This window comes from Paramisgurnus dabryanus, chromosome 22 (genome assembly GCF_030506205.2).
Source record: "Paramisgurnus dabryanus chromosome 22, PD_genome_1.1, whole genome shotgun sequence".
NCBI lineage: Eukaryota > Metazoa > Chordata > Actinopteri > Cypriniformes > Cobitidae > Paramisgurnus > Paramisgurnus dabryanus.
The window spans coordinates 27081193-27093472 of NC_133358.1; the positions used below are offsets into that span (position 1 = coordinate 27081193).

The 12280-nt window shown below is 46.6% G+C and overlaps 1 protein-coding gene across 4 annotated transcripts in view; it reads left to right on the forward strand.

The window, feature by feature from the left end:
- The window catches only part of pde1ca (phosphodiesterase 1C, calmodulin-dependent a), an 84941-nt gene that overhangs the window by 66990 nt on the left and 5671 nt on the right, over positions 1 to 12280 (forward strand). For 3 of the 4 annotated variants that reach the window (XM_065258546.2, XM_065258548.2, XM_065258550.2), the window contains 4 exons: positions 31 to 112; positions 187 to 307; positions 729 to 901; positions 4044 to 4421. In XM_065258546.2, coding sequence (XP_065114618.1) covers positions 31 to 112; positions 187 to 307; positions 729 to 901; positions 4044 to 4421 — 754 coding nt within the window. Of the gene's footprint in view, positions 1 to 30; positions 113 to 186; positions 308 to 728; positions 902 to 4043; positions 4422 to 12002; positions 12057 to 12280 lie in introns of all 4 variants that reach the window. The other variant, XM_065258547.2, reaches the window with a different exon arrangement.

A 12280-nucleotide genomic window follows, 5' to 3' on the forward strand; every position in this document is an offset into this window, starting at 1 on the left:
GTGTGAGGGGTCATTTGCTGTGTCTTACAGGGCGATAAAGAAGCAGAACTCGGACTTTCCTTCTCCCCCCTGTGTGACCGCAAGTCCACCATGGTTGCTCAGTCTCAGATCGGTAAGCCATCATGCATGTGTTTGGTAGGTAGCAGAAATCAGTGTTGTGACACTTTGTTCATGTCATCCACACAGGCTTCATTGATTTTATCGTCGAGCCGACGTTCACCGTTCTCACAGACATGATAGAGAAAATCGTAGCCCCGCTGGTTGAGGAATCTTCACACACCGGTCTCGCTGGATTCAGACGCTCCAGGTCAGAATGACCAAATGGGTGGCAACAGCGCCAGCCTATTAAATTATTACTGGTCAAAGTGCCAAAAAGCTTATGAGCAAAGAATTTTAAAGGGACTTTTGGGAGCTCTTTTGCTTGAGATATGATCTTCATTATGTTTTATCACGTTCTGTGGTTTGAACAGAAAGAGTATTGGCGTTGTATGTGTATAATATTAAAGTGAATACTGGTGTGCTCTTTCTATGGTAATGTCACCATGAACGTTGATTCACAAATTTTAGCACAGATACAGTTCCCTTGTTCCTATCGTGTGTCTCTTACAGATCCCCCATCGACTTGAAAATAAAATCCATTACTGTTAAAAGTTATATACAACCACATTAACTGCAGTCAAACTTGATCTGAAAGCTAAATAACTCTCTCTTTCTCTCTCTCTCTGTAGTCTGAATAACATCCCATCAGACAGCAAACGGTCTGGTATTAGATGCACGGGTTCGGAGGGCGGCACTTCCCCCAACTGTTCGGTAAACACTTTCGACTTCAAGTCATTCAGGAGCACTTGGAATGAGGAGGTGCACAAAAACCGAGAAACATGGAAAGCACAAGCTGCTAAAGGTACACTTTACTACGTGTCATTTGCTTGGCAATATTACTATTGATTTACCCTTAATGCTAAGGATTAAACTTTGGTACATCATTTGTCTTGCACTGTTTGTGCTACAGACATGAATGATGCCTTAAGTCGTGTGGCCGCTTAAGGAGAGGAGTGTTTAAATAAACAGAAACATCCCGTACTTAAGAGAGAGACTAGGGACAGATGTTACAAACTAGATTAAACGCTTGTTAGATGATATACTTTTTTAACTGGGCCACTTAGCAACACCCTAGAAAAGATGTAAAAAAATAATGTAACAACACGGCAACCCACAACATTTTAGCATTGTGGTGGCAACTTGTGCAAAGGACAACAGTCAATAAAGCCCTTTCAACATCCTTGCATCACCATAGCAACAGCTGGGCCAACAGTAAACAAAGCCCTAGCAACACCTTAGCAACGACAAAGATTACATTGTTAGATCTCAGATAGCAGTGCCATTGCAACCCCCCACAACACGCTAGTATTAAACAAAGTCCTAGCAACACCTTAGCAACAACTAAGAATGCATTGATAACACCACATAGCAGTGCCATGGCAACCACCCACAACACCTTAGTATTAAACAAAGCCCTAGCAACACTTTAGCAATAACTAGGAATTAATTGATAAAACCACATAGTAGTGCCATGGCAATCACCCACAACACCTTAGTATTGTGGTGGCAACTTATGCAAAGGACAACAGTCAATAAAGCCATTTCAACACCCTAGCTTTACCATAGCAACAGCTGAGCCAATAGTAAACAAAGCCCTAGCAACACCTTAGCAACGACTAAGATTGCATTGTTAGAACTCGCATAGCAGTGCTATGGCAACCACCCACAACACCTTAGTATTAAACAAAGCCCTAGCAACACCTTAGTAACAACTAGGAATGCATTAATAGAACCACATAGCAGTGCCAGGGCGACCACCCACAACACCTTAGTATTGTGGTGGCAGCTTATGCAAAGGCAAACGGTAAACAAAGCCCTAGCAATGGCTAGGAATGCCCTGGTAATTACAATGTAGTGCCATGGGAACCACCCATAACACATTAGCATTATGGTGGCAACTTATGCAATGAAAAACAAAGCCCTAGCAACACCCTACTAACAACTAGGAATGCCTTGGTAAAACCACATAGAAGTGCTATGGCAACCACCCACAAAATTTTGCATTGTGGCAACTTATGCAAAGGACAGCAGTCAATAAAGCCCTTTCAACATCCTAGCGTCACCATAGCAACAACTTGGCCAACAGTAAACAAAGCTCTAGCAACACCCTAGCAACGACAAAGATTGCATTGTTAGAACTCGCATAGCAGTGCCATGGCAACCACCCACAACACCTTGGTATTAAACAAAGCCCTAGCAACACCTTAGCAACAACTAGGAATGCATTGATAGAACTACATAGCAGTGACATGCAACCACCCACATTCCTTAGTATTGTGGTGGCAACTTATGCAAAGGCAAATAGTAAACAAAGCCCTAGCAATGGGTAGGAATGCATTGGTAGAATTACATTGTAGTGCCATGGCAACCACCCATAACATGTTAGCATTATGTTGGCAACTTGTGCAAGGGAAAGCAAAGCCCTAGCAACACCCTACAAACAATCAGGAATGCCTTGGTAAAACCACATAGAAGTGCTATGGCAACCACCCACAACAATTTATGCAAAGGACATCAATCAATAAAGCCCTTTTGATATCCTAGCGTTACCAAAGCAACAGCTGGGTCAACAGTAAACAAAGCCCTAGCAACACCTTAGCAACGACTAAGATTGAATTGTTAGAACTTGCAAAGCAGTGCCATGGCAACCACCTACAACACCTTTGCATGAAACAAAACCCTAGCAACACCTTAGCAACAACTAGGAATGCATAACTAAAACCACATAGCAGTGTCATGGCAACCACCCACAACATTTTAGCATTGTGCTGGCAACTTATGCAAAGGAAAAGAGTCAATAAAGCCCTTTCAAAATCCTAGCGTTACCATAGCAACAGCTGTGCCAACAGTAAACAAAGCCCTAGCAACACCTTAGCAACGACTGAGATTGCATTGTTAGAACGTGCATTGCAATGCCATGGCAACAATTCACAACACCTTAGTATTAAACAAAGCCCTAGCAACAACTAGGAATGCACTGATAGTACCAAATAGCAGTGCCATGGCAACCACCCACAATGTCTTAGTATTGTGGTGGCAACTTGTGCAAAGGCAAACAGTAAACAAAGCCCTATCAATGACTTGCAATGCCTTGGTAGAATAACATTGTAGTGTCATGGCAACCACTCATAACACATAAGTAATATTATGACAACTTTTGCGAGGGAAAACAGAGCCCTAGCAACACCCTACTAACAACAAGGACTGCTTTGGTAAAACCCACATAGAAGTGCTATGGCAACCAACCACAACATTTTAGCATTTTGGTGACAACTTATGCAAAGGACAACAGTCAATAAAGCCTTTTCAAAATCCTAGTGTCACCATAGCAACAGCTGGGCAACAGTAAACAAAGCCCTAGCAACACCTTAGCAATGACTAAGATTGCATTGTTAGAACACGCATAGCAGTGCCATGGCAACCATCCACAGCACCTTAGTATTAAACAAAGCCCTAGCAACACCTTAGCAACGACTAAGATTGCATTGTTAGAACTCGCATAGCAGTGCCATGGCAACCACCCACAACACCTTTGCATAAAACAAAGCCCTAGCAACACCTTAGCAACGACTAAGATTGCATTGTTAGAACTCACATAGCAGTGCCATGGCAACCATCCACAACACCTTAGTATTAAACAAAGCCCTAGCAACACCTTAGCAACAACTAGGAATGCCTTGAGAAAACCACATAGAAGTGCCATTCTAATTGTGGTTTGCAGTAAAAAAAAATGGTTTGTAAATGAATGCAAATAATATAAATAAAAGCATAAATAAACATGCATAAAGACTTGAACTCATCATCATTAGGCACAGATTTCATGTTGTAATTGTGGTAAAAATATTTATCTATGCAAATGTGCAGTGGTTTGACGGCAAATGTCTTTATTATAAATACTGTAGCATCTTGCATTGTTACTTCTGAACTGTCATTTTGTTCGGTAGATCTAGAAGAGAAGGCCAAACAGGATGAAATCGAGGAGAAACAGAAGAAAAACAATCCGGCAGAGAGCAGTGACACTTCCGAAAAAGGCAATAATACCAAAACACAAGACAAAAACAACACAGACCCATCTGAGAAATTACAGGACAAGAGCAAGAAAGACACAAGGCAAGACAAAGTCACCAATGAAAATGATTCAAAGACTCGAGATGAGTCAGGCAAAGCTACCGTAGATGACACAAAACCCACAGAGCTGCAGCCCAGAGACCAAGAGGGCAATAAAGATCCAGGAGGGGGAACAGAGGCCCAAACATCAGGATCTGATGCCAAAGAGCCCGGGACCAGCAGCGACACAGACATCAGCCAGCGAGCACAGATCGGTGAGTGTCAGATTGTAGTATAACTTTTGCTTCTCTATGGCCATCTCTGTTTGAAACATAAAATTGCAGGTTACTTCACGTACTTGCGTATCTTTGGTCCGACTGGAAAATTTGACCTTAAGTCCTCAAATTACAAATCAATATTAAGTGTACAAAGTGTTTGACTTATGGTAAGGTAAGAAAACAGTTTTGTACATTGGTTATGTACTTAATAACTTTTTTACTTATTTTTAACAACAACAACAACAAAAATAATGGTAGCTTTTTGTAATTTGGTTTTTAAATTGGCCTTCTATAATTTCAATAACTTAATGTAGTTGTGTGCATATTTAACCACAACCAGTTTGTTAATGTATATTTTGTAACAATCAAGATTTATTTGATTTATAATGTATAAATAATGTTGATGTGGTTAGTTGATAGTTTTTGCTCGAAAACAACGAAATTTACCCAAGACACTTATCCACATGATAAAAGTGGTCTTGAATTTCCAAAAAATATCAATATCTAATTTTACTGCCTTTAACCAAGTTACGACCATTTGCCTTTGTAGGGCAGTATACTATATTTTGTTTTCTTTGCCTACTTATGTATTTTTGTAACACAAAATGTTAATGTCAACTTGACTTTGTTCTTCATAGTTGGTAGTAGACGTATCCGTTTGGTGTGTTCCGTAATTTGTAGTGTGGTCTGTGTAGTGGGCTACATAGTGAATACTATGCTGTGCAATCACAATGTGTTTTATGGTTAATAGAGAGCATTGTAGTATGTAGTGTACAATGTCTAAAAACGTCTCGGTTACGTATGTAACCCTCGTTCCCTGAAGGAAGGGAACGGAGACGTCACGTCGTGACCGACGAATTGGGAACCGCTTCGCGGGTGACCTATCTACTTCGAGAACTATAAGAAACGCCAATGAACTTGGCATGCAGGTATTTGCATAATGCCGGCGCCGCCCCGCCAGGTGCGTATATAAGGCGCAGGTGCACAATACCAAATTAGCTATATTATTGCTGAGAAGCCGAGCAGCAGTGCCCGGCCTGAAAACAGCAATGGAACAGCAAACTGTGGCGACGGGACGTGACGTCTCCGTTCCCTTCCTTCAGGGAACGAGGGTTACATACGTAACCGAGACGTTCCCTTTCAGTCGGTCACTACGACGTCACGTCGTGACCGACGAATTGGGAATCCCTACCAAAACGCCACTGCAGCTGAACCCTTCCAGTGTCTGTAAAAGCCCTCCGCCCTCCACATAGGGGGCGGAACCTAAGGCGAAATGCAGAAGGCCGGTCACTACCTGTTCCTTAACCCACGATAGTGAAGCAGCGAACTGGGGAAGCGTCTAAACTGAGCGGAGCTAGAACACTGCGGAAGCCATCCCCTAAGAAGGTTGAAAGGATGACATAAAATATGAAACAACCGATAGGTTGCTCATAAAAAGTCTCTGAACAAAACATAGTATGCAGAGAGATGCAGAGCAGGCTCTGCTAAGGAAAACGTGGAGGATTAGTACCCCACGGAGTATACACACAAATGAACCCCACGTAGGGGACAAATGTGGACGCCTAGCCTACACAGGTTTACAGAGAATACATCAGTGATAGGTTGACAGCGGATGGAGGAGAGGCAAAAACAGTTTTTTAGACGTTTTTTCCCCGATGGCCTTCCATATTGGTGCAGATGTGCAGCACCAAAATAGAGGCTCCAAGCCGACACACGAGCCGACCCTCGGCATTCTTAACTAGTTAGTAGAAAGAACCCGAGTGGAAACCGGTTCGACACGAACACTATAGAATCTTGTGAACGTATTAGGTGTCGCCCAGCCTGCAGCTCTACAAATATCTGTTAGCGAGGAACCGCGAGCCAGTGCCCAAGATGATGCCACACTGCGTGTAGAGTGGGCACGTAAATTAAACGGACAAGGCACATTCTGCTTTTGATATGCAAGGGCTATAGTATCCACAATCCAATGGGACATCCTCTGCTTGGTGACAGCTTTCCCTTTCTGCTGACCACCGTAACAAACAAAGAGCTGATCTGAGGTCCTAAAGCTTTGCGTCCTGTCTATATACACACGTAGTGCACGAACAGGGCATAACAAAGCCGTGGCTGGGTCTGCCTCCTCCAAAGGCAGCGCTTGGAGGTTCACCACTTGATCTCTGAAAGGAGTGGTGGGAACTTTGGGCACAAAGCTGGGCCGGGGTCTCAGTGTTACGCTGGATGCAGCCGGCCCGAACTGAAGGCACGATTCGTCGACCGAAAATGCATGAATATCCCCTATCCTCTTAACAGAAGCCAAAGCAAGGAGAGTTAATGTTTTCATAGTAAGAAATTTAACACTCACACTATGCAGAGGCTCAAATGGGGCTTCCTGGAGTGATTTCAGCAACCTGATCTCACGAATTTCCGTGGCATAGTCACGGAATTTTGTGCTCATTTTTCCGTGGCATTCTCACGGATCTCCGCATTTTTCCGTGGCCCTGCTACGGACTGTCTTTTTCCGTGACATTCTCACGGATTGGTTACTCAACTGTTTTGTCCTATTTTCTTACCATTTTCGCTTCGGTTTAGGGTTAGATTTACATGAAATGACATCCCTACCCAAACCCAACTCTAACCCCAACGCCAGGCGACAATTGTTTAAAGTTTAGAAAATATAAAAGAATAAATCAGAAAAAATTATATAAACCAATAGTTAAAGTGACATACTAATGCAAACACCAAATCTAACCCTAAACCGAAGCGAAAATGGTTTGAAAATAGGAAAAAGCAGTTGAGTAACCAATCCGTGAGAATGCCACGGAAAAAGACAGTCCGTAGCAGGGCCACGGAAAAATGCGGAGATCCGTGAGAATGCCACGGAAAAATGAGCACAAAATTCCGTGACTATCCCATGGAACTTTGTGAGATCATGTTGGATTTCAGCACCAAGGACAGGTCCCAAGGAGGAATAGAGGGAGGACGCGAAGGATTCAGTCTTCGAGCGCCTCTGAGAAATCTAATGACCAGGTCGTGCTGACCCACTGTTCTACCGTTTACGGGTGAATGGTGAGCTGATATCGCAGCGATATCGACTTTAATAGTGGATGGTGACAGCCTATTCTCCAAACGACGCTGGAGATATAAAAGCACAACACTAATCGGGCATTCTCGGGGGTTTTCACTTTGGGAAGAACACCAGTCGACAAACAGGTTCCATTTAAGCGCGTAAGCCTGTCTCGTAGACGGCGCTCGCGCTGCAGCAATAGTGTTAGATACCTCTTGCGGTAAATCACTCAAATCCTCCGTGCCCCGTCCAGAGACCACACATGGAGGTTCCACAGGTCGGGGCGCGGGTGCCATAATGTGCCCTCTTGTTGAGAAAGAAGGTCCTTCCTCAGGGGAATCTTCCACGGAGGGGCTGTCGCGAGGAGAGAGAGTTCTGGAAACCAACTCCTGGTTGTCCAATACGGTGCCACCAACTGCACGCTCTCCTCGTCCTCCCGGATTTTGCATAGGGTTTGCGCAATGAGGCTCACCGGAGGGAACGCGTATTTGCGCATGTTTCGCGGCCAGCTGTGTGCCAATGCATCCACGCCGAGCGAGTCGTCGGCTAGTGAATAGAACAGGCGACAATGGGTCGTCTCTGGGGAAGCAAACAGATCTATCTGCGCTTTGCCGAAACGTCTCCAAATCTGCTGAACCGCAATGGGGTGGAGTCGCCATTCGCCGGGACGCGCAGCCCGAGAGAGCGCATCCGCCTCTACATTGAGCGTGCCCGGGATGTAAATGGCACGAAGAGACCTCAAATTCTTCTGACTCCAAGTGAGGAGATGACGGGCGAGATGCGACAGGTGACGCGAGCGTAAACCGCCTTGACGATTGATGTACGCCACGGTCGCAGTGTTGTCTGTGCGAACTAATACATCTTTGCCCTGTAACTCGTTGCTGAAACGGACGAGCGCAAGATATACAGCCCACATTTCTCGGCAATTTATGTGCCAATGCAGCTGGGGTGCCGTCCAGACCCCCGAAGCCGCAAGCCCATCGTACGTGGCCCCCCACCCCGTGTCCGAGGCATCTGTGCATACTATTGCATGCCTGGAGACCTGTCTCAGAGGCACACCGGCTCGGAGAAACGCACGGTCTGACCACGGAGTGAAAGTGCGACGACACGCAGGTGTAATGATAACACGGTGAATGCCGCGCAGCCACGCTCTCCTCGGGACTCGATCGTGAAGCCAATGCTGAAGCGGTCGCATATGGAGCAGTCCGAGCGGAGTTACAGCTGCGGCTGCTGCCATATGCCCCAAAAGCTTCTGAAATTGTTTCAGTGGGACGCAAGTTGGTGAGCGCGGAGGGGTTATGAGCCCGTGCGCCGCTCTCGTTCTCCTCTGATGAGTCGGAGAACGAGGGGGGGTTATGAGCCCGCTCGTCTCTCCGGCGCTCATCTGAAGACCTAGAGATGGAAGTGGAATTCGCTCTTTTTGTGAATTTGTGGGTGCCGACTGAAAAGTCGGCGGAACAGAAAAATGAAACAAAAGATTCCCCAACCGGCCCTCCTCCGGTGGGGGGAGTGGTGCCTTCACCATCTCCCGAAGAGCGATCCCCTCCATCTCTAGGTCGCCCGTCTCAGGGCCGCTTAGATCTTCTTTTACCACCCTTTGAAGCGGGCTGAGCGGGCGGGGCGGGCTGCTGACGACCGGTTCCTCGCTTCTTAGAAGAGCCCCGGGGAGGAACGGAGGCGGCCGCCGCAGGACGCCCTCGGCGAGGAGCAGGCTGAGGCGCCGACGTGGATGGGGCAGGCGCAGGACGCTTCCGACGTGGCATGATCTGAGCGATGGCCTCAGTCTGCTTCTTGGCCGCGGAGAATTGCTGCGCAAACTCCTCGACCGTCTCGCCGAACAGGCCGGTCTGGGAAACCGGAGCATTCAGGAGCCGGGTTTTATCGGCGTCCTTCATGTCCGCCAGACACAGCCAGAGATGGCGTTCCTGGACTACCAGGGTAGACATCGCACGCCCGACGGCGCGTGCGGTGACCTTGGTCGCACGAAGCGCCAGATCCGTAGCCGCACGTAGTTCAGAGAACTCCGCCGAGTCGTGACCTCCCGCGTGCAGGTCCCTCAGAGCCTTAGCCTGGTGGACCTGCAGCAATGCCATGGCATGCAGGGCAGAGGCTGCCTCCCCACAAGCCTTGTAAGCAGCACCGGACAGCGCCGAAGACTGCCTACAGGCCCGTGAGGGGAGAGTAGGCTGGTCCCGCCAGGAGGAAGCGACACCGGCCGGACACAACTGCATCGCGACCGGCCGCTCCACTGACGGGATACCAGTGTACCCCTTGGCATCTCCACCCTCGAGAGAGGTGAGGGGTGAAGGCTGAAACGGTCGGTTCCGGGCGGAAAACGGGGTTTTCCACGACCGCGTCAGCTCTTCATGCACCTCGGGGAAGAAAGGCACCGGGGGCGAGGACTGAGAAGCCCTGGCACCGCCGAAGAACCAGTCATCGAGGCGGGACGGTTCAGGTGGGGGAGGTTTAGTCCACTCCAAGCCGACCGCCTCCGCCACCCGAGCGAGCATGGCTGCCATCTCGGGGTCGAACACAGAAGCCGCAACCTGGCCCGAAGGTGGGAGCGGATCCGGATCGACGTCCGAGGCTGACAACCCCCCTTCCGATGTTACGGTGGACATCGCGTCGGGTGGAGGCTCGACAGAGCGCGAGGACACCGTAGAACACGGGCCGCTCGTCTCCATCGGGACCTCCGCTGGCAACGGATCAGGGCGCTGGGAGCTGCTGGACGAACCAGCAGACCGACCCAGCACCGTTATACGGAGGTCATCCTTCGCAAGTCTGGTAGCTGCGCTCTTAGCAGCACCAGACTTGGAAGGCGGGCGCCGTTCCCGGAGAAACGACACCCGTCTCCGCAAATCCGCCATAGTCATGCCCTCACAGATGGAGCATGAACTATCACGCAACGCTGCCTCTGCGTGCTGGAGCCCCAGACACGAAAGACAACGCTGGTGGCCATCCCGGGGGGCGATGAACACACCGCATCCAGAAACCGAACACGGACGGAAATCCATCTTTAAAAAGACGACCCCGACCGTGACACGAATGAGTGGCTGTCTTTAAAAAGACACAAAGCTCAGACGTGCTGCTCTTTTAGGGAAATCACTCTTTTGTGCAAGCTGGTGAAACACACAGGGAGAGGCAACGCACTCACTCGAACTCAAGTCCTAAATTAAGAGACAGAGAGAGAGAGAAAGGGTGGAGAGAAAAACACTGCGAGCCTCCGCTGAGGTGTCTTCGCCCAACCAACTTTGGCAAGCTGAGATCTTTTTTCTTCCCACAGAACAGGATCTACGAAGATCAGTTTTTCAGAATAGCTTCTCGTGAGCAGATGTCTGCCGGCTTCGAAGCAATAAAGCTAATTTGGTATTGTGCACCTGCGCCTTATATACGCACCTGGCGGGGCCGCGCCGGCATTATGCAAATACCTGCATGCCAAGTTCATTGGCGTTTCTTATAGTTCTCGAAGTAGATAGGTCACCCGCGAAGCGGTTCCCAATTCGTCGGTCACACCGTGACATCGTAGTGACCGACTGAAAGGGAACTAGTGTACTACCTACTGTATACTACTTACTAGTACTGTACTCTGTAATGTGGTTATGAAGTGTAATTTAATATGCTAATCCCTGTGGTGTGCATACATACATTTTCTCGTCAGACAAATCCGTGTAAAGTCCGATATTATTAAATGTGTTCACCACAGAAAAAAATGTTAATAACGGCCCACCCAAATTTGAGTGATGGAAAAATCAGCAAATAAAATAAGTCATCCGTGTTATACTCACAGAAAATTTGATCACTTTATCCATGTCACGGAATTCAGCTTTTATTCCGTGACCGGAGCATGGATGTCTTTTTCGTGTCACTCCCACGGATTTCTTGTCATTTTATGTATTGTTTTCTCATTGTTTTTTCCTATTTTTAAATCATTGTCGCTTAGGGTTAGATTTGGGGTTTGCCTTATGATGTACTTTTATGTTAGGATGTACTTTTATGTATTGGTTTCTACATGTTTTTTTTCCGCTTTTAAAACTATTCTCACCTGGAGTTGGGGTTTGGGTTAGGATGTCAAAAAATTTAACAAAAAAGTGATTCTAATCCCAACCCCAAGCGACAATGGTAAGAAAATAGGAAAAAACAACAAGTAAATAAAAATAAAAAAAACAAGAGAAATCCGTAGGAGTGACACGGAAAAAACATCCGTGCTCCTGTTACAGAAAAAAGCTGAATTCCGTGACATGGACACGGGTAAAGTGATAAAATTTTCTGTGACTATAATATGCAATTTCATGAAATCAGGTTGTTTACAGTCTTTGTAACATTTATGTACTTTCTGAATTGACACAACCTTTAAGTCTTAGAGACGTACTGTATATTGTATTGTGTTCATAATGACTATTGCAGTGTGCTAACAGTTTGAGTACTAAAAAAAACTGCGTAAAATGGGAACATAGTAGTTTTCGGAAAAGGGTTTGTCATTTGTTTTTGTGCACTGTTTCTTTAAGTTAGTGATCCGTGTCTTATTTGAATGTCAGGGAACGAAGACCTGAACTCACCTGACAGTGACGACAGTGAAAGCAAGAAATCGGGTAAAATCATCATCTGCTTTTTAGCATCATTTAAAAGAATAGTTCACCCTAAAATGAAAATTAGCTGTTTTACTCGCATTCTAGGTGCATTTTTCACCTCAACTCTCCAACATGCGTATTGCCATTGCCGTAAGCCAGTGATTATAGTTTATAAAGTTTGAAATGTAAATATGTGACCCGTGCTGGCAAATGAGTCAAAATTGAGCAAATACAGTGTTATGCCC